The sequence below is a fragment of the Poecilia mexicana genome, unplaced genomic scaffold, assembly GCF_051168715.1.
Source record: "Poecilia mexicana isolate PSO_F unplaced genomic scaffold, ASM5116871v1 scaffold_16, whole genome shotgun sequence".
NCBI classification, from domain to species: Eukaryota; Metazoa; Chordata; class Actinopteri; order Cyprinodontiformes; family Poeciliidae; genus Poecilia; species Poecilia mexicana.
This window is the reverse complement of record NW_028263385.1, coordinates 16249884-16273111: the sequence shown is the minus strand read 5'-3', so window position 1 is coordinate 16273111 and position 23228 is coordinate 16249884. Positions and strand designations below refer to the sequence as shown.

The following is a 23228-nucleotide window of genomic DNA, read 5'->3' as shown; positions in this document are numbered from 1 at the left end:
CTGAGTACATTTATAGAACATGATAGGCAAAGAAGACTTAATACACAGCAGAATTGAAAAGGTTCTGCAATGTAAACAAAATCCTCAATGATAACAATACAACACAAACTTTTACATTTTCAAAAAAAATCATATTTTAATTATGTTTTACTGTAGATCTGTCTATGTGACAGTATATAGCATAGGTAACATCCATCCATCGATCTGATAATAAATAAATAGATAAATTGAGACAGACCTTAATAATCATGAGCTTATATAAAATGTTAAAGTACATTAAGAAATATTAACATATATGTAAAATGTCTACATTTATAATAAAATAAATGTGAAAATCAGTACAAAAGTGTTTCAAATTTAAAACATTACATATCCCTTTGCTGAAGCATATTGTGAATTAATTTATTTCTTGACCGTCAAAGTGAATCACCATGAATAACTCCGTTAGAAAAATAAATAAATCAGATTTTAAACTAAAAATATGTTCAAGTTTCATTTGCTTCTTAATTAAACAGCTGTAGATCCAGTGCTTTTCAATTAGTGAATTTACATATAAACTGAGGAATGAACAGAAATTATTGCTAAATCATTGCACTTCTTTACCAGTAGGTGGCGGTAGACCTCCATAGATGTTAGCGGTGCTGCGCGTGGAGCAAGCCGCCTGTTGGTGCTGTTCTGGGGCATGAGGCTCAGAGGAATGGGGCCGTCTTCCTCCCTGACCCTGGCCCGTCGATAGAAAAAAAGGGCTGGGGATGCACGACGGGGCAGATGAAACACAGCTCTCCAGGCATAAAATCAGGACTGCTGATGCCGCAGAAACATGGGGTGTCGCATTTTTTGCGGAATGAACGCAGTTGTTGACCTGCAGTGAGTTTTTAAAGTCCAAACGTTTGGTTTCTACTTTGTTTCTTGAGCCGTTTTGCTTTGATACTAACATCTGCAATGATGTGGGCTGTGGACTGGAGTCGGACCGCTGCAACTGTGCTCTGCCTTTTGGGATACCTTACCTTCAGAGCTGCAGCCAAAACCTCAGCGGAGGGCACAGCGTCGCAAGGTAAAAAAGTTAATTTAATGTTTTGCTTGTTTGTGCGGTCAGAAAGGAAAGCTAGCTGGCCGCTGTAGAGGCTAGCGGAGCCGCTAGTCAGCTCGGATGCTGAGGGGGAATCTAACCAAGCTAACGTTAGCATGTTAGCTGGAAACACACTGAAACAAGAAGTTTACCATCTTTAAAGTGGTGATAATACACTATGAGATTAAACCCATAATTTAATAATTCACTCTAACCTACGGGAATATATAAATTTAAAATCTAGAAACCTCAGGATAATTTAAAGATGACTCCAGCTGTTGGGATTTGTCTTTTTAACTTAGCTTGTTTTTCCCAAGTAAAAACAGTTTTAACGCTTTTCTTCGTGTTAAAATATAGTGAACTTTATTTCAGGTGTTTCAAAATTTATATTGCATGCTTTAGGTGTAAGGAAGTTACCATATTACCTTTAAAACTGAGCATCCTTGTTTAAATCAGTGACCAAATTTAAACCAGTGCTGGTTCCCGGTTTATTATCCGCACTTTAATTTCTTTTCAGTGTGTGTGTGTTTTTTTTTTAATCTGTGGGTTGAAATATTGAAACAGTACAAAAATAACAATAGATATAGAACCATTTCTACTATTTTAAGTTAATTTATTATGTTAATGCACAAATCTATCTAAGAGATAAAAGAACAAAAATAATATGTCTTTAATTGTTGGTTTTTATGTATTGATATGCTCACTTAAATGACTATTTTACTTTTTGCAATTGACAGCCAAGTGATTTGTTCTTATTTTGTTTTTACATATCTGGATGCAGCATAATAAAATGAATTTCATGTTGAGTGATGCATTAAAATTATGCTAGAATATGATTTTCAATGTATAGATGTGAGTTTGAGCTATTTTTAACATCAGTGTATGTAAACATATAAAGCAAAGCTAAACCAAAATGCTGCAAAACAAAAGAAAACATTCAGTGAAAATGTTTTTCTCTCCACAAAGTAAGATTTGTGTGTTGTTTTTATGTGAGATTTAGTTTTTTGTCATTGTCCAAAATGAAAGAATTTTTTTTACTTTATTCAAACTATATTTAGTAATTTTATAGTTAAAATTCACAAAAACAAAACTTCACACCTCATTTTAAGATAACTAAGCAAATAACCCCTGAACAGTAAAAATACATGAAAGACTTGATAAAAACATCATAGCAGACTTATGATTATTCTCTTTCAGTTCCTCCTGGACTGACATAATCTCTGCTGGCATATTTTATTTTGTGATATCTCAAATACTGAAATAGGCACCAAACATGGCTGAGTTTTATGAACAAGCTCTCCTAATTAAAGGTGTTTACCTGGATGTAGATGCTAGTAGCTTAATCCACTGGAATAGTCTTAAAATTCAATGTATTCACCGTTATTTGCAGAGAATATGATAACAGAGAACAGGATTATGAAATGGATTGAAGGTGAGTGTTAAGCACTTCAGCAGTGCAGATAAGAGCAGCTACAGATGTCTCAAAGTGGATGTGTAAAGTGAACATAACCCTGCCTTCTCTGGCAGGTTTGTACAATAAACAGATCTGTCATGGTGTCTTTTCCCTGCACAAAGCAAAGCCCAGCAAAGATTTAAAGTGGCTATAAATCCCAGTTATCTGCTGGCATCTCATCCAGTTGCTAACTTCAAAGCTGCCCTGTCATAGTAGCTAGTAACATGGAATCACATCTGTTTTACTCATCACTTTTATTTATCATCACAAGCACACACACGTCGCTGTTGTGTGTGTTCACTTACTGATGTGGCTGGCCTACATTTGGGCCTGTCTCAGCACTTGATTTTACAGAGGGATTCTAAATGTAAACATACAGTTACTTTCCCTTTAAACAAGCCAAGAGTTTGTAGTGGAGATAGGTTTTCCTTTAAGCTGCTGATTTAAGATGAGATGCAAAAAAAAAAAAATCTGATAATTTTCAAGATTGTGAAACTTTTAAGTTCATTCTGTCCTCGGCTCTCTTGTTTTCTGCTCCTCTGGTGTTCACTTCGGCTCAGACTGACCTTTAGCTGTCTCAAAGGAGAGCGAGCTCAGGTCGATACTCGGTATTCATCCTGATGTATCATGCAAGCAGCCTGGATGAGTGGAGCCAGACAGACATTCTCCCTGCAGATATAGATCTCGTTTACGTTACTGCTGCCCAGAGGAGGCATGGTGTTGCATCCTTTAACGGAGAAGCATTTTGTGATGCAGACAAACCAAATCGCATCGTCACCATCTAACAAAGCCTGGCAATTAGAGCACTAGATCTTGGTGTGAGGACTCGCATGTGTCAGAGCATTAAGAGCGCTGCATTTAGAGATTAGGTCGGTGACCTTTTAGCCCGAGAGGAGAGCCTTACTGTGTTTTGACGGGAACTGAAGAGAGTCCATTTGGTCTTTAGTCTGATGACGTAATCTAATTATCTCCCCCTCCTGGTGCGTTAATGAGTCTGGCATTACCTTTAAATCCAGAGGAAGGTAAAAATAGCAGTCTGGACCAGACTCTAGCTTGATTCCTTGCCTGCAGTAGTGGCCCCGTCTTATTTAAACATGGGATTTGTGTATGTTTTGCACTGCTAACTTTGATCCATGCTGGCACATAAGATGCTGTCCTCCCATTTTGTTTGTTCCTTTTTCATATTGACATTTGTTACTTTGTTACTTTGCAAGTAAACAGCAGCACTGACCCTGCAATGTATAAGAAGCTAACCAGAAGAGCAGACTCACTTTTTTTGTGGAGAGGTTAAAAATAAAGAAGCTGGAATAATTTTGTATGTCATGGAGTCGTCTACTATAAAATATTCACTTTTTTCCCCTTACAAAGCACAAGCCGTTGCTTGCGAATTTTAAAGAGAAAACTATGTAATAAAGCAACAAAATGCACAATTAACTGAAGGGAAAAGTCTAAGCAAGGACGGAAAGAAATGTGGTGCTTGATAGAAATTATTTATATATCTAATGGAAAGTAACATTTAAATGTTTTGTAGGGCTGCATGATAGGAAATTTTGTGATATCAGGTGGGATTTATGCCCGTTTACGTCTTTCCACACTTTTTCATCTGTGCTTCCCGTCCAGTGTGAGACTGTCCACATTTTAAAAAGATCAATTATTTCCTAAAAAAGCCGGTCAAGTTATGTTATTAGAAATAGATATTTTTAAAGTGGAACTGAAAACAAACTTGATATAGTTCAGCTGCAAAGCATAATATCACTATTTGTCCAACCCTCTTTGCTAAACGTCTTAATTATTGATGAGTGGACTTTTGGGCAAGAATAAACGAGACTTTTTTATTCCTGAAGTCATTTTATGATTTATGGTGATACATTCTCATAATATGCCTTACTTGAATGTCATCTTATAGTGTCTTTCCCATTTCAATTAATGTTTTTAGAGAAACTGGCCTCTCTGTGCCTCATCATCGCCCCAGCGAAACAGGAAGTGACTTTATGTTTAAAAGTTTTACATCTGTTATAAAAGAAATAACTCTTCAACATTCACCAGTAAATCGTTGAGCTCTTGGACATTTTACCATTTGTTTTTTTGTTGTTTTTTTTTTTTAAATTGCTTGTTGAGAAGCATCCCCACTGCATGATGCCTCCACCACTCTGCTTCACAGTGGGGGTGGTGATGTACAGTGTTTGGTGTCCAGAAAACACAGAACCTCGTCTGATGGACAGAAAGCTCAATTTTGGTCTCGTCAGTCCAAAGATCACGCTCTTTCCACGTGACGTCACACATCTTAGGTTCTGACTTGAAGCAGAGCATCTTTACTTGCTGATGATGGAGTTTAGACAGTAATACATCTGCCGCAAATACGATTTGATGCAAACCAAAGAACTTTCATCCAGATGACGATGGAGTCTCCCACATGCTGTTTGGAAAACTAGTCAATCTTTGATGAGTTTTCTTTAACAGTGTCTTTGTTGTTGCCGCTGTTATTTGACTGGTGAAAAACCCAGGTAATGGTTCTTGCATCTCTCATTTCAGTTGCTGAAGCTTGTAAATCCTCTCTCACTAGTCTCCATCTTGGATTGTCACTCTGTTTGGTCTGGGTTGATTTACACATTTTCCTTCCATTTCTTAATGATTGCATGTTCAGTGTCTTAGAGATTTTCAATAGCCCTTTGTCTGCTTTGCTTGGAGTGTTCTTTAGTCTTTATGCCGTAATGGTAGCCAGTACTGATTAACCATGGATTAGACCTTTCAGACACTGGTGACTTTGTTACACACTCGAGTTGTCTCTATGTTGTATCCATTTATTGTGAGATGACCAATACTAACTGTTTGGACCGCTCTTGAATTGGATCAGTCACTTTAAACGAGGTAAATCTTTATTCAGCCATTTAATTTATACTATAAAATATCTTTGTCATTATGGCTGTAGAAATTTGTTTTCAGTTTGATATTATGCTTTTTTTTTTGTAACTTATTTTAACAAAAAAGCTTAATTTTTGTCTTGATTTATGTGTAAAAGCAAATCAGCCCTTCCCCCAATGAAGAAATTAACTTTAAATTAAAGGCTGTCTACTTATTAAATATCCAGTTAGAAGTTATGCTAATGCAGTTAAAGATATTTTAATTTTAAGTATTTTTACGGTAGACGTGCTGGACATGTCAATAAAGTTGGAGGTGCCTGTTTTTGTTGTTTCACTTTTTCCAAGCTCCTCGTTTTCTTTTCGGTATTGGTGATACATTTGTTGTGGTTGAAAAAGTCAACCCAGTAATACAGTTACATGATTACAGTTCAACAGTTCAAATGTTGAATTTAATTATTAATATTTCAGTATGAATATTACCATCATACTGCGTAAAGTCTGCAGAATAACAGCAGAGGAGGGAGTGAAAGGCGTCTTCTGCTCTTTAACTCTTCTCACATGACTGCAGGATGTTTTTCTAATTATCCATGTGCTTCTAATTGAGATGATGAATTGGCCCTTTTTTTCAGGTTACTGTTCTGTGCTAAAGTGGTGAAACTATTTACGATGATATTTGACTCATTTCTTTTAACTATTATTTAAAACCTCAGTATACATGTTTTCCATATTCTTAATACCTGGTGTGGTTTATTTTGCATGATTTGTAATTGGTTATCTGTGAGTTTTAAAGGTCTATCAGAAAAAGTGAATTGGCATTTCTTTGAGAATAACAGATTGTCTTTATTATATATAAAAGAACGACATAAGACTTTACGTCTTCAATGTTGAGCAGTCAATAATTATTCGTAATAAGAGAAGAGGCGACATCAGGGGATTCCTGTAAAAGACAAGAAAAATCAGGGGATTTGGTGGGTTGAAATGGTTATTTCAAAACATAGATGAAATTATGTCAAAGGTGACACTTGAAAGCTCCTTTAGTATCTCATATCTAATTGTTTAGATTTAGTATTTAGCTACTGGCACATGCTGGCTCTACTAAAATTACAATTCTAAAATACTTTTACGAATAAAGCCAAAACTATTCATACTCCTAACAGATAAAGGTTATAAAGCAATCCTTTAATTTGACTAGCAAGTTTTTTCTGACTTAAAGCAACATTAATGTTCTGGAACGGCCCACCCAAATCCTGACCTGAATCTGATCAGGGTGATGGAAAGGACGCCTTCTAAACTTGAAGATTTGGACTCATCACCAAAGATAAATAATCAAAATGGACTCTAAACTGTAGATCCTTAATTCTTGAGATTTCAAAAAGTTTGCCAACATTTCCAAACTCGGCATGTTCATTGACGGACAATAATTAAAAGCTCTGGAAGAATTAAACTTTGCTATATCCTGTTCAGCCTTCCTGTTAGCAGCAGGAAGTCTTGTTCTCTTGTAGCCTGAATGAATCACAGTTTGACATGTGGAAAAATAAGAGTTTCCTTTTTTGGAGCTTCTACATGTAGTCTTCTTCTCTCAATGTCTTCTTGACTGAAGATTGTTATTGGTGCGTTCACTGATCTGATTTTTGAGTCTGTCTGGCTAGTCGCACTGAAATCTATCAGGTTCTGGTCACCAGCCCATTTTTTGGTGAATTTCAACGAACCCACAAGTGAAAGTTATTCATCGAACATTCAAATATTTGCGGTACCAACAGAGTATTATTATGTAAAATATAAATAATTTATCCAATACAATACATTTAAAGCCTGGTGAGTAACTTCTATAAATACCAGATACAAGGTTATATTTCAAGAAATTAGTGTTTGGTTGTTAAAACCTCAATTGACCCCTAGTGGTGAGATAACAACTAATTATGCTACACCAGTGAGTCCTAGTGTGTCTATTATTACGCTAAGTGTTGTGTGCAAGTAAGACAACATTTTCTCTTCCCCCGTTTGGAACAGCATCTAAATATTTCACACACCCAGTGGAGGCCAGCCACACCATCCATTACCAGCTCATTACACCTCTGGTAAAAGGTGCTGCAATGAATGGCCTCTCCAAAACGTAATCCAAGGTGTAGCATGAGCAAACATGCACATGTATTCTGTCCTCCTCCTGTGCTCTCTGTGTGGTCATTGATTCTGCTTGCATCCAAACAGAGAGCCGCCCTGCTGCTTTGGCTGCCGTCGTAGGTGATAATTAATCTGAGATCGCAGCGTCGGTCAGATCAAACGCTTTCATGCCTCTGTTTTCCACCCACAGATAGGAAGTCGGTGAATAAGAAGAGGCAGATTTGGAAATATAGAGGCTTGGACCAGACTGATCGCCTCCTTTTTTTTATGTGTGTTGGAGTAAAAAAGGGAGACTCTTAGCTTGTTTAACCATGATGTCACCTCAGTAGTGATTTATTGGATGAGCTCTGGGAGGAGACTGTTGGATTTGTACTTGTGATTTAAGCCCGGCTCTCTCAGGGGAGTATTTCTTTTTTTAAGTGAACACAGCTGGTACCCCTAGCAGCATATCTGTGGGAGTGGGACAGGACGTGAGGTCATAAAAGGCAGTGAAGACTTTCTTGTTGAGGGGGGGAGAGAAATCCAGGCTTGCATTAGAGTGGTAGTGATATAATAAAGGAGAATGAGGTAAAGACTTGAAGCAGATCTTCACTCTGGAGGATAATCATCTGTTCAGCGTGAGATTGACACACTGTTCTGCCAAATCTAGCCTCGCACTAAGCACCAGTTACCTTCCACCCATTTCTCTCCGGCAGAGAAACTATTGTTAGGTGGAGCCTGCACTGTGGCTGAACTCTCCTCTCCATGTCGACAGAGTGGTTTCCCACTGACCACAGGATCCCTGAGTGGGGGGTGGGGAACATGTCTAGTCATGGATAGGTATGTGTTGGTGTGTGTGTGTGTGTGTGTGTGTGTGTCGCTGAGGGTGGGGCTTCAAGAGGGAGTTATGACAAAATCCAGCTTCAGAGAGCTCTGGGGAGTGAACATGGTTTAGTGAAGACGGAGAGGTGGAGGAACCTTTTAGCTGTAAGTGAGAGGTCGCCATGGGTCAGACTGGGTCCTTCTTGTCATGTAACGAAGACTGGAGGACTGCGGCTTTGTGTGTTTGTGAAAAATATAGTGTTTTTCTACTGAGATTGTTTTGTCGTACCTCTGGGCCATGAGGATAAAATGGATGTTTGGTTTCAGCATGTGATTCGAATATTTGAGTTGAGTATTTTTAAACCAAACCACCTTTGGCTCTGTTGTACAACAAGCAGGATTTGAGGATAAAATGCAAAGTAAAAGTCCAACTCACTGTCATTATGTTGTCCTCATTTTGCTGTAAGAAATAACTCGTACTGAGCTGAAGGTTATTTTAAAGCAAACCTGAAGCATTGCTTGATTTGACCCCTTAAAACTTTTTGCATTTCCAGATAAATACAATTGTCCCATAAAACATATTTGAAGATTAGACCTTCTACTTTATGTCAAAAATATACTTGAAAAGTTAGTATTTTGTAGGACCATTTTTTGCTCCAATAACAGCTACTGAACTCTTTTGGGGAATGTCTCTACCTGCTTTGTACATCTACACATGGAAATTTCTGCCTGTTATTTGATCCAAAAATAGCTCAAGCTTAGTCAAATTGGATGAAGAGCATCTGGAAATCAATTTTTAAGTCTAGCCATAGATTCACAAAGGAATTTAGATCTGGACTTTAACTGTGCAACTCTGTCAAATGACTATGCTTTCATCCAAAGTATAATCTGGTTTTATGTTTTGGGCTTCTGTCTTGGCGAAAGGCAAAGTGCCCCAGGCTCAAGTCTTTTGTACCATCTAACAGATTTTCATCCAGTATTGCCCTGAATTTTCGCCATCAATTTTGGATGGTGTATTCAGAGTAATGTACGGTATTCGTTTTCTCCACACACACACACTGTCTGCAAATGACAATGTCAACAGATTTTCCCAGCTGAGCTACTCCAGAGTTACCAGACTTCTTCTCCTGTCAGTCTAGGTGGACCGCCATGTTTTAGAAAGCTTAAAATAGGACTGCGTCATCCTAAGAAGATATTCAACTCCAACATTGTTGCTTTTTAACATTGTGAGGACAATCTGTCTTATGAAAAACTCATATTTTCCTCTTTTTTTTTTTTTTTGCGATGTCATCTCTGCTTTTGACATCAAGAGTAGAGAAAGCCCAGTCCACCGATCAAACGCTTGTCACTTGAGCGGTAGCAGTCAACCAGATTTTGCCTCCAAGCAGTCTTTTCCGAATGCGGGATGACAGTCGTGATTCAATATATTGTGCAGCTCTACAGTTGATGGATTTACGCTCTGTTGGATGATAAAAAATGGGGGAAATGCTTTTTGACCCAACCTTTCTTTAAACAACTTTCTCCATGACCTGTCTGCTGTGTCCTTTGGCCTTCATGATGCTGTTTGTTCCCTAAGGTTCTCTAACAAACTTCACAGAACAGCTGGATTTGTACTGAGGATTGTTCTCATATTAAATTACTAATTGGCTGATTAATCAAGGCAATTAGCTGCACTTAGATTTCGAAGAGGTGTGAGAGTAAATAGGGCTGAGCATCATAATTTTCAGATTTGTGCAAAAAGGTGAAAACCATGCATCATGTTTTTCCCTCCGCAGTTATGCACTACTTTGTATTTTTCTAGCACATATAGTAACATTAAAATACGTTAAGGGTTGTGGTTGAAATGTGACCAAATATGATAAAGTTGAAGGTATGATAAATGTGGTGATGAAAAAATGAAGTGACTCTTTATTGACAGATAATCTTTTAAAGTAGAAAACACCAATAACCAAACACCAATAGTATATTACTAATGGGCATCTAGAAATTAATACATTTTTAATTGGATTTTTTTGTAATGCTTCCATCCTGCATCTTTTTTTTTTGTTTATTACTATTTAAAAACAAGGAGCAACAGTTTATTAAGTTCTTAAAGGGAAGTAAAAATAATTTAGTACTTTTATTTTTTTGCCCTCCAGTTGTTGTTTAGATTCCCGGCCGACGGTCAAGAATGGTTTGCTAAATTTGTTAGCAGTCAACAAACACGCAGTCATCCAAAAAGTGAAATTATTCACTCTGTTTACACAACACTCAAAAGTTGGAAAGCTGGAATATTGATCTGTTAGTGCTAATCAAAAGCAGTCGCAAACAGTTTTTATGCTCTGACTAACCAGTTAAACATCTAAATCAGCTTGACTCTTTTACGACACTCCAGGGGAGCCACATGCGAGGCAATCAGCCCTCCGTGTTGCATTGCTGCTCGGCAGAGTGTAGAGAAATATCTATTTATATACTCATATTACTGGTACCGCTATGGTGATGTAGCAAGTTTTATTCCATACTTCCATTAGAGTTGTTTATAAAGGCAGCTGTTTTTCCATCTGCTCCAAGGCTTCTTTGACAGAGGGAAATGGTCCATTGTGTTGGAGGGGAAGTGCCATTGGCTCAGGCCCAGAAAATGGTCAGACGGCTCTCATTTTCTGGGATGTGGATTAGAGGCCAAACGTCTGGCACAGAAACTAAGCCCAGATAATGAGACGATGGTATTTTAGATGACTGTAATTATAACACCTCTATGTTTTTCACCCATATATCACTCAATTTTCACTGTGATTTAGACTGTAGATGCTGCGCTCTGACTGGACTGTTTGTTGTTGCGTCCACAGAAGTGACTCTGAAGGTTCATCTGAGTGACGCCAGCACTCAGCAGCCCTTGCTCGGAGCAACCATACAGCTCTTCGCCAATCACACTTCTGTAGCCACAGAAACCTCGTCAGCTGATGGCAACACGTATTTGCGCTTCCCTTACCGCCTTGGGACGCCGCTCGTTGTCACCGCAACCAGACAGGGATACGTGCCAAACTCTGTTCCCTGGACTCCCTCCAAATTGCCAGGTAGGTCTGTGTGTGATATTATAAAACAAAAGCACTGAAAACGATGAACGTTTTCCAATGAGAATGTTTCTACTATCTGTACATTATAGTTCCTTCCGCCAGTTTGTGTATAAAATAGACACCGCATGTGTGTGTCAGGTGTGTGAGCTTATGATGAGTGGGGTGCTCCATTACTAATTTATTATATTAGATGCCAAAACCCAGCATGGGGTCTTCCTAAGCCTCCTTTTCAGTAACGCACACACACGCCATCAAAATGCATCCCAAGAGCCTGTAGTAGTGTGTGTGTGTGTGGCTGCAGGGGGTTTATTTGGGGAAGGTTATTATGAGGCAACAGAACGGCAGCCAATTGGATTATCACGCTTACCAGCTCTGAACAATGAAGGAGTGAAAGGAAGGAAGGAAGAGGAAAGAGCTACAGTTTGCTGGGTCAGGTTTCAGTCCTGCGCTGCACACAGGATGAAAGTTGGGCTATTAAATATGTAGAACGCAACATTAATGACTTGTAATGTCTGAACGATCAGTACATTGCTCAGGTAGTTGACTGAATGTTAATCAGGTAGTGAATTTGAGCGATGTGCTTACTGTGTGGTTTGTTTCTTTTTCTAGTGTTCTCCTCCATCAGTCTGGATCTGCTTCCAGAAAGAGCCGCTACCCTGATGGTGTATGAAGATGTTGTGGAGATTAAGTCAAGTCTACAAGGTACATAAGAGCTTTTGGGTGGATTTAACTGTCCTACAGCTGATAAAGGCTTGTTACACATGTTTGTAGTCCTGAAAATGCTGTCAGAAATCCTCACACTCAGGTTTTAGAGATCCTCCCAGAATTTGGTTGTTCACCAAAATTGGTCCATTTTCAGATTGACCAGCTGGCCAGAAACTGCATCTGATCTTTTCAGTCACCATGCCTGTTTGCTACCAGACAGCCAAACCTCTTGGTGTGGAAGCTGTTACTGAGAGAAGATTCGGAGTAAGAATGTAAAACGCTGCCCAGAAGGAATCCATGTTTGTTGTTTTATCTGCTGGTTATTTCACCCCTTTGCCACTTGGTACTTTTGCACCAAATGGCTGCCACAGGATGTCCATTCTTGAGTATATTTAGACAAATCAGCAAAGGAACAATCAGAGGGCAGGAAGGCTGTTTGACCTTTCAACCTCTGCCTGTTATGAAGTATGATAGATTTGTCAAAGTGAAAACTGCTGTCATACAGCAGCCACGTTTGCCTTAGATAATGATTTATAGAGAAGACGGTCTGTTTCCATTCAATGTGAAACATCCTCCGCCAAACATAAATTAGTTTAAACAAGAGCATAATGTATTTAATTGAAAATAAGTCTAAAAATTTGTAGAATTTCTTTCTTTCCCTTTTTTTTTTTTTTTACGTTGCATCACTTTCCATAAGAAAATGACCGGCTGGTGCGACTCTGAGCCACTGAGTTAGATGCGGTTCGATGTGGCGAGCTGCAGCAGCAACAGTTCTGCTGTTATCAGCTGGTTCTGCAAGCTGGCATAATTTTGTTTGCACACATCATTGTTAAATGTGGCCAGCTGGAGCCGGAGTGGTCGATTTATGACCTAGCAGAGGCAGCTTGAAGAGGGGCTCATCCTGCAGTTAAACTGCAGGCAATTTCATGAAAAAGGCCCTTAAACGTAAGCTGCACCCAGGCCTTTGGTAGTCCAGCAAATTGTGGTATTTTGAGCCTCACTCTCCCCTGTTATTCATTGCACACTTTAGACTGTCATAAAATAGCAGTGCAAACTCTGCCAAAAAACATCCTTTGACACCATCAGATGTCTGATAAATAACATTGAACATTTTTACTGATGGTAAATTTTAGAATTTCAGCAGATTAAACGTGAAAGCATGAATACAGAAAATGGCTTTCAATAGAAAACATTAAGTCATTTGTGTAGATTGAATGACAGTAGAAGTAGAAATCCAATTTGCGGAAAATGATTCACAATTGTGTCTTTGTAGTTTTAGCTTTTTTTGTTCAGGACAAATTACATTAGACAAGGCTGTCTTCGTCATGTGAATTAATTCACTTTCTTTGTTTGCTGGTTCTTTTGTGTGTTTGTGACCAGCGGGGGTGTAATTCATTCTTTTTGTGTCTGACAAAGAGTAAGAAAAAAATAATCAGCAGACTCCATTAATGTGAAAACCTCCTGAAAGCATGAGGCCGAGCACGTGCCGGAGCGCAGTTTCCAACACTTTGTTTCACCGCGTTTTGTGTTGCTGCAGGAGCACCTTGGGGATAATAAACCTTGGCGTGTGGCACCAAATAAACATAATAAAAGGGGAGAGGAAGAATACAGTGTTCTGGGTTATGGGGTGCTGGGTGGAGCAGTTTGGGAGGATGGGGGGTAAATTCTAGAAAGGGGGATGGGCAGAGAGTGTCCAACAGAAGGAGGAACAGATGAGATGAGAAAAAGTGGAGGGAAAAAGGAAAATTGAAGAAGGGAACACACAGATCAGTGAAGGGATTGCTTCATTTTGCAAAAAAAAAAAAAAACAGCCTCACAAAAAGGAAACGGCATTAAAACTTGAATGTTCAGAGCAAGTTTTAGAAAGGAACATGAAAGTGGACTTCATTCTGGAGGTTAAAAAAATCACACAGCACCAGAAAAAGAGTGGAGCCGGGAGCACTCAGGCTGCTGGGCCTGCCTCACTGCTCAGGAATGTGCTCTCAACACAGGCCACAATGACATCACCTTACTTAGTCTGGCTACATGCGCTCTTTTTTTTTTTTTAATTTTATTAAATATGCAATGTATGGATAAGCTTGGGATAAGTACATAAAAGGCAGCAAATGTGAGAAATTAAATAGGGGCTGCTTTTATTTTGCAGGGAAATGTCAGAAGTAGGCGTCAGAATGGTTGAGAGAGAAAAGGTCGACCTGTGCATTATCTTTACGGCATCGATCCCCAGTTACTTCCATTAAGCCTGATTGATGACTGAATTTATAAAAATGCATTAGGCAAGGATGGGAAAAGTAAAAATGCTTTGTAAAACATGCGGAAACAAACATTGGTGAGAAAAAATGCATGTATTTATTGCTGTGTTTTTGGGTTTTGACATCTACACAGAAACAAATTGAGTGACTAAATTTCCCTTTACTTTCTTCACTCCAATTTTGGATTTTCTTTGAAAATCTGCAAAGTAATATAGTCTCAAAGTTATTTTTTTTTTTTTGCTATTGACTATTATTGAAAATATACACTGTGTTTTTTGCTTTCTTACTCTCCTCTAATTCATAATACTGCTCAATCTTAATCCGTAAAAGGACAAACTTAGCTAAACTTTAGAGCTGCTTTCATCACTGCCAGCATACAAGCATTTTGTTAGTCTCTGGGTTTCGGTCTTAAAGTGCACCGTTCTTTTCAGCAAATATTATTATAGCTGGGTTGTGAATGTCTTATTGGGTGCAGAAGTTGGTTCAGCAAATGTTTTTTTTTTTTTTTTTATAGCTGGAGGACTTGCAGATAAGATACCTGTGTTCATGAGAATAATTTGTGAAATCAGTTCATTGCTTTAATTTAAGAAAAAGCAACAAACAATCTAACCTCTTTAAGAAAAGTAAGGAGAGTTGTAGCTGGTTTAGCTATTTCAAGAGTGACTTGCAGCATCATCAACTTTCTACGGCATGTGGCAAAAATGGCTTTTGCAGTTCCTGCGTCTTCTGGTATTGCTTTGGATGGCGGACCATGTCCCAGGTGTTGTTTATAAACGCACAGTGGGCACATCTGGACCGTAAACCAAGGAATCACAAATCTTTGAGCTAGTCTGTCTCCGTGGGCAAAAACTCATTACTGGCCCAGAACTTGAAAAGCAAGCTTTTTGCTAATCAGATGGAAAATCTAACGCGTTCTGCAGAAATATGTTGAAAACCCCCTGATCTTCTACTTCCTGCACATGTCTTCCTCTACGGCTGTTCCAGGAGGGATTAGAGGGGGGGGGGTTATTTCTCCGTCAGTTGAAATCCTCAAAACCTCAATCGTAAAGCTTATTTTTCTTTTCTTTTCTTTTTGTAACTTCAAACGAGATTTGGCCCTTTAGCTCATCTAGTCAGTCCCTCCAGAATGTTGCAATGTTGTTGTTTTGTTTTTTTTTTTTTGGTTGTTGAGGCCTGTAATTACTGTGGTCAAAGTTGTGAGATTTTTTTTAGGCTTTATTTTTGCCTTATTATAGTCTTACAAAAAGGTCGAAATTGCTGCACATAACCTTCAAAAAAAAAAAAAGAAAAAAAGGACAGGATTCTAACATTGTTGCCGTTTAAAGTGCAAATAACATTTCCGAGAATCTTTTTGAAGTAGCGCATTTAATACAAATAAAGTTATGTCCTGAGGAGTTGTCAAAGTGCAAAAGAAGAATTGAATATTAGTCATTCAGGTTAACATGAACTGTATACACAATAAAGCAAATCCTGCAAAACATCTCAAAATGATTTTTGCAAACAAAAATATGCTAATGTTACGGTTTTGAATTGCACATTCTTTGGCTTCCAAGAGACATGGTGAAGCAGGAAGCTGAATTAAAAGGGTTAGAGTAATTTTAGCCATTTCTTTTAGTTTTATGGTAAATTTGTGTAGAATATGTCCACAACAGAATAACATTAGATGTCTAAGGGAGTAGAGCTGCTGCTGGCAACTGGAATCAGCTGATTTTACAGTTGATTATAGCCTAAAAATCTAATCTATCTTCTAATCAGCGAATGCAAACAACCCTGAACTGATGATAACATTGTTTAGCTGTTGCTGTGAATCAGGGGTTTACAAATACAAAACAACAACAACAAAAAAAACAACTGACTCATAGCTGTAATCATCGCATTCTTCCTATTGTCCTTACTGATAAAACACTTCTCCTTCAGTAATGGTGTCCACACTGAAGAGTGTTTGGTAGCGAGTAATGTGGTGTTTCTACTGCCTGGAACATGACGCATTTTTAACTTCTGATTAGACTGGAAACCATCAGAATCCAGCCACCAAATTTAGTTCCTGTTGTTAATGTTAGCAGGAAAACAACTAATTGAAACCATTATTATGGTTTTGGGAAGTGTTTTATCAGTCTCAACCATCAGTGTTTTTGCATGCTTTAAAATATTTGCCTTATTTGATTTGAATAAATAGTTCTGTGACCCGTCTGCTATTCTCTAAGGATTAAGAGGCCAGCCCAGCATCCATTTCCTGCGCAGAGCTCTCAGTCTTCCTGCCGACACGTCCTTCGCCAACCTGACTGCTCTGCTTACTGTGGCAAGCTCGCCGTCACGCATCCAGCACTTTCCCCACCTGCAGGTTCTGGGCAGCAACAGCACAGGTGAGGGTCAGGCTAACAGCTCCAGCACAAAGTAGGTAAAGGGGTGTTTTTTTTTTTTTTTTGTTTTTTTTTAACAAGTCACAGCTGAGAGGAATGTAAAGCTGCAGTGAGGGAGTCGAGTGAGTCAGGAGAAGTAGAGCCACTACCTCTGGAGGCCTTTCTGTCTCATCTACTGAAACACAATAAGCCCTTTGTGTGCTCTCTGTTCTAACACAAGCCCCATGGCTGCCTGCTTTCAGGGAATCTTATCCACATCTTGATATGTGTTATAATAATTTAGTATGTCCCCAATTCTCCTTGAGCTTGAGCAACTCTCCAGATATCAGATATGTTTCCTGCTGGCATGTGTTTTTTGCTTTGTGACACTCAACTACTTTTTGTATCCAGGTTTTTTTTCCCACTCTGTTTCCTTCTTTCCTGTTTTCCCTTGCTTTCTTTCCTGTCCGGCTCAATGACTCTCCTTTATCTAAGTTGTTTGGTTTTCTTCGTAACAACCCCGCTGTTTGCTCCTGTCTCCACCCCTCCTCCTGCACTGTTACCTTCCTCTCGCTTACTTTCCTTTTTGCTGCATTTTTCTCTCTTACGCTCTCTCACTTGCGCTCTCGCAGGCACAGAGAAGAAGTTTGAGCTGACTCCAGTAGCAGCCATCTCTGTACACCTATTGGCCAGCGATGGAGCGGAGCTGCAGGTGAACGGACCAATCACGTTCTCCGTTCCTCTCCCGCCAGACAGCAACTTGAGGGAAAATGATCACATCCCTGCTTGGAGATTTGACCCTCGTTTAGGTAAGTAGGAATGAGTTTCAAACACTGAGTAGAGAGAAATATGTAACGTTAAGTCATTAAATATGTTTTTGAATTTCATGTGCATAACTAATTTCACGAGTTGTCAAAATCAAAAAGTTTCGAGGCTTTTCAGGTTTATTTATTTTGCCCTTCTCTATTGAGTTTTTAACAATTACCCTCTGAAATTTATTTGTGTTTTAATATGTATGAAATACCACAACTAATGTTAATCAGTGATTGCGTATCACAGAAGAATATAAAAGAAAACAAGCTCAGCCAAGACAAATAGGTAATTATAAAACATACCATTTCTAACTTTATGGTTTGGATGGATCTGAAGCTTTTTTTTCTGTAATAATCAGGCTGATTAAAACAATAAAGCTTACCCGATTCAGGGATTTATGACCAAAAGATACATTTTTATTTATATCTGTTCTAATAGGGAGCACTGAGAAAAATGGAATAGCAGGAAACGATAGATCGCAGGCGAGTCCGCCAGCATTCACCTCCGTGTCCGGTCAGGACGTTTAGGGAGAGAGTCTCTTTTCCACTGTGACTTTGGCTTAGACACGAAGACACAGGATAACCTGCTTTAAGTTGAGGTCACTTAAACAGCAGTGGTGCTCTCATGTTTTACACCAGGTTTGGATCTGTGAAGGCTTTTCTCTTTGGATTCAGAAACAAGTTATTTATTCAAAGAATTCAAACTCAGGAGAAGTTTCTGAAAGCTAAAAGACTTGTCTAAGATTAAACATGCAGAAATGGCATCTCAAAGAACTTTTTATACACAAGCTAGTCTATTTGTACTTTAAAATCTCCATGAAGTCACAACAAATCTAAGAAAAATCAAACAAAGTTGAGATGGGGGGATGAAGAGAATAGAACAGAAATATCCTTTATGGTTTAACAGTGGGGAAACCATAAACAGTGCCATCAAATGTTGGAAGTTATACATTACAGGGATTACTGTGCCATTCAAACATGTTAACTGAGAAAATATTTACAGTTGTCAGGTGATTTGCAAGTACCAAAAAGTCACTTTTTAAACCATTTCCCGTAGCACTCCCCCTTTTGCTAAATAAAGACATTTGGGACTCACTAACTCTTAAAAATGTCAGGTAATGGGTGAAGACTGAGGGGTTTTTGGTGAAATGGGATTCATCTTAAATGTTCTGGTAAGCAGAGTCACTTTGAGGATGAAAAAGTCAAAGGTCAAGGTTGCTTCATGTAACTATTTGAATCTTCACTTAAAGGTAAATCACTAACTAAAATACCACAGTATGCAAATTATTACAAACCATGTGCATACTCTTACTGTGCAGCCACTCAGGTCAGAGTCAGTAATGAATAACTTGATTCATGAAGTCATACAGCGACCAGACCCAGTTCCACATTAATCTGCAAATCAAAGTAGTGTTATGCATCACAAGTTTGGGCCATGAATGCATAATCTCCCCCGGTTCTGTTAAATCTCAAACTACACAATAGCAAAGAATTTTGCAGCGTTGGTTTATGAACGCTTAAAGCCTCGACATACCTTCTGATGTTTTTCCAGAAATCTGTGTTTATCAAACGTCCCACTGTGGGACACACCCAGTTCCTCTCGGACAGTTGGCTCTGAAAGACAATGAAGCGATCATAAGTGGAGTTACACAAGCCTGCGCTATTAAACATTCCTCTGCAGCCACATTAGGCTCACATTTCCTGACTTCTTCTGTGTCTTTGTCGTATTTGTGCTCTTCTTGTGCAGAAACAAGGTCTTTAGGACATTTTTTTTCTAGTAAAATAAGATGTGCTTTAATGTTTTATCTAGAGTTGAAATAGTTTGGTAGTGGTAGCTGAGTGGACTAACAGGAAATCATAACATGTCAACATATAGGCTGCAGAAGCTAGCAATAGATAACATTTATCCTCCTTCTACTGCAATGACTAATGCATTGTCTGATCTTGTTTGTAATATAACAAGCATGATTTGCATTTACATGGAATTTGGTTTGCATACAAACACTCCTTTCTGTTTTGTTTAGTTTGTTTCCCTATATTTCTTGGGTTAACACATTTTTATTATTTGAAAAAGACAGCAGCTGTTTGTTGTCTGTATGTTTCGGCCATATTGAGGGTCTTTGTACATAAAATAAACCGTAGTAGAATATTTTCTGTTGCCATTATGTTTTTCTACGGAAAAACTTTAAGCTAAAAGCAAATTAGGCATAGCATTCCTTTAATTTTTTTCATTTTACAGACAGAAAAGTGAAACACTAGAAGTCAAAGAAAAAGTTGAGGTTCAGTTTAGAGCAGATTTAGGTTTTAAAACAGTGTTTCGATCTTTAAAAGTCTCACACAGCTCTGTTCATTTCACCATCCGGGAATGGAAAGGGTAACCCTACCAAGACACGACTGACCATCGGAACTGACAAAAAGAAAAGTATTATTGGAAGAAATATTGTCTATAGTTTATCATAACCTCTTAGAGGATGCTTCGAACATGTCAAAGAAGATGTTCTGGTCAGATGGCGGCACGTGTAACTTTTTTGCCTACATGCAAAATGCTGTGTGTGGTGGGAGCACAGTGGACACCACCCTGAACACAAATTTTTACAATTTTTAATTTGTAAAAAACTTTAAAAACTCTCACAGTTAAGCACGGTTCGAAACTTAACTCTTGGTTGTCTAGCAACAATCTGTTGAGTAACTTGCGCAGCAGCAGTTTCAGGTTTCGCCACCGTGCCTCACAACTACTTAAAAAATAAAAAAAACAGCGGCTTGGAATAAAAACTGTGGATAAAACAGGAAAAGTAACGCCTCTAGTTTAAAACAGAAACCTACTATAAAATTAGTGATAATTATCGATATCAACTGATATGAAATGCTTATATTGTGACAGGTTTTTCAGCCATACCGTCCAGCTATACCTTCAGACATTGTAGAAAATAATCACAGGGTTCGACAGACCCTGTTTAAAGGCTTTAGACACAAATCTTTAAAGTGCTCAAGGTATCTACATCCAGAGCTTACTGAGGATATTCTGACGGGAACCTAAAGAGGACAGAAACACAGCCTGTATCGGCGTATATTTCCACAACAGAAGCCCAGACCCTTCTCCAGGCTACACCCCTCGTTCCTTAGCAACTCACCAACTGAGTGACAACAGAGCCCTCACTTCTGAATAAGTCTCCTCTCTGGACACATGGCTGTTTTAAAATACATATTTGCAGTTATGTAGCCATGATAACCATCCAACAATGAGGAAACATTGAAATCCCTTAGTGCTTTTGGGGTCTGATAAAAGCCGGGATACAATGGAAGCGGTTTTGTTTATGAAATATCCACATGGACGACACACAAAAACCTGTTTGTCTTGTATAACGGACGAGCTGTTGCATTGTTGGATGTCAAGCTGGCATGGAGCGAAATGATGTCATATACAAACAGATCGCGTTCACCTGCTGCCTCTGTGTGCATCTGCGGTCTGCAAACAGACGCACCTTCATCTTGAGGTGGGAGTCGGATGCAAATCGGAGCAGCTCGCTGAGACGAGCCTGCTACTAACTATAGCCGGCTGTGTTGACTTTGCATGGACGAGTGAAAGGGTTGTGCACTTTCTAAATGTTTGCAAAGCTTTAGCAGTCACTATTTTACTTTTCCTGCGTTGCATTGTGTGGAAGCATGGGAACAGAGTCATTAAATGTCCCTATTAAACGGGTCAGCCGCTCTCTGAGAGGAGTCCCTGGTGGAAACGGTTCAGACAGGACCTCAGTGGATCTGAGCAGGCCTGAACACAGTGAAAGGAGAGCAGAGTCACACAGCCGCTCTCATTTCTTTCATCCTGTCTTTCATTTCTCTTATCTCTCTTTCCTTTCCTCCTGTCTGTCCACTGTTGTTTCCTCTGGCTGGCATGTTTTTTACCCTCTAACCTCTATTGTATTTATATTTTTAGCTATTTAAAACTCCCCCACCTCCCTTTTAAGTTTCCCTTTTTTAAATGTCTGTGCAAATTCCTGAATATTTCTTGCTTATGTTTGTGTAAATATCGTCTATTTGTCTCTAAAACACATCAGGTCAGAAGTGTAAAGGCTCCATTGAATGTTTCCTCTAAGTGCACATTCCCTGTAAGCCAATCAATCAGTGCCTTTGGCTTTGTTGTGGTTTTATTGTAATGACATTGCTCAAACTGCTGCTGTGTTTAGTGATTTCTTTTTTGTGGCTCTCTGTTGGTATTTTCAGGCTGCCTCCTTGTGGTGGGCTTGGATATTGCAGCCTTTTCGATTCAAAAGTTTAACTTTTCCAGCTTTTAGTCAAATATCCTTAAACTGGTTGTAGTTTAACTTAGGAACTCTAAGAGAACAGCTGTGATGCCTCAGGTATTTTTTATTTTATTTTTTTTAAATGGTACATCAGGCTTCTTATCAAAGTCACTTTATGGATTGTTGTTTTCATTTTACATCACTATTCAAAGAAAACTAATATTGACCAAGGTGTAGTGACCAAATTTGGTCTTTTTCAGGTTAGCATCCCGTCCTGTTCTGTGTTGCACAACAAACTAACCGAGTATTAGTAATCAGCATATTACCTTTTCTTTACATGTCGCCATATTGTGAAAAAACAAGAGAAAATGAGGGCAGGGGGAAAAAATATAAGAAGACAAATTGGGGATTTTTTGTTTACAAGACTGATATGTTCTTATTTAAAGTTGAATCATTCTCTCCATTTAAAACTATTGATGCAAAGTTGAAAATTGTGGAGCACCAACTGCTGTATACATTACCACTTCTTATGTTGGATTGATGATAATTCTTGCACAAGATTACAATAATGCTCCATTGTCTTTACCTAATGTGGGAGAGTCAGATGGGAATTTAGACTGGATCATCCAGTTTTCACTTTGTCACTTTCTTCTGAAGTTCTTTTTGACTCTGTAACTTTTGGCCAAGTTATATTTTAATCAATGTGGTTTTGTCTGTTTAGGTGCCTGGATCAAGAGCAGTTCGGGTCAGGTGCAGAAGGTGGGGAACCAGCTTACTCTGACCTACCTCGCTCCCCAGCTCGGGTATTGGGTGGCAGCCATGTCTCCTCTGCACTCAGGTAAGAAATTAGACAAAATTATAAGTAAAGTTTATTTGCTCTTTTTTATGAGCTGTTTCTTTGTCTTTTTAGTCAATAAAGTTAATTTTTTGCAGGTCCAATTGTGGCAAGGGACATCAGCGCTTACCATACCATGTTCCTGTTGGCCATACTGGGAGGCATGGCTTTTATTCTGCTGTCCCTGCTGGGCCTGCTCTTATACTACTGCCGGTATGTATAGTAATCAACTTTTTACAGCAATATGTCTTACTGATTCACAAGAGGTTGCTTTTTTTTGCCTTAGTCAAGGACCCTGAAAGCCAATCATTTAAAAATACCTTGATCAGACCTAATGCGAAGCTATTTGGGATTACCATTGGAAATCCTGGTTGAGAAAATGCAGATTCACACAAAAATAAAAATACAAAAACAAACGAATAAAAATAAGAAACTGTACAGTAAGGTGAAATTTAAAGCATGATTTGAAAAATACTGTGTGGTAATTAGAAATGACATACTTAAATGAAAAGAATTAGAGGAAGGATCTGCGATAACGCTCATTTGTACACTAAGGATGCAACTCTTTCACTAAAGTAGCTCCCCTTGACAGTAAAGAACATTAATTTAAAGCGGCCTAGCTTACTGTATTTTCTACTCTAGTAGCGGTACAAATAAAATTTACGTTGTTTTGGACTCATAGCCAAATA

General features: G+C 38.6%; 1 protein-coding gene across 1 annotated transcript in view; it reads left to right on the top strand.

The window, feature by feature from the left end:
• The first annotated feature begins 588 nt into the window (after positions 1-588).
• Positions 589-23228, top strand: part of fam171a1 (family with sequence similarity 171 member A1) — a 28449-nt gene continuing 5809 nt past the window's right edge. The window contains exons 1-7 of the mRNA XM_015005879.2: positions 589-1054; positions 11131-11358; positions 11968-12060; positions 16517-16675; positions 17284-17460; positions 22426-22542; positions 22638-22752. Of these exons, the coding sequence (XP_014861365.2) occupies positions 943-1054; positions 11131-11358; positions 11968-12060; positions 16517-16675; positions 17284-17460; positions 22426-22542; positions 22638-22752 (1001 nt within the window). The 5' untranslated portion in view covers positions 589-942. The remainder of the gene's footprint in view (positions 1055-11130; positions 11359-11967; positions 12061-16516; positions 16676-17283; positions 17461-22425; positions 22543-22637; positions 22753-23228) is intronic.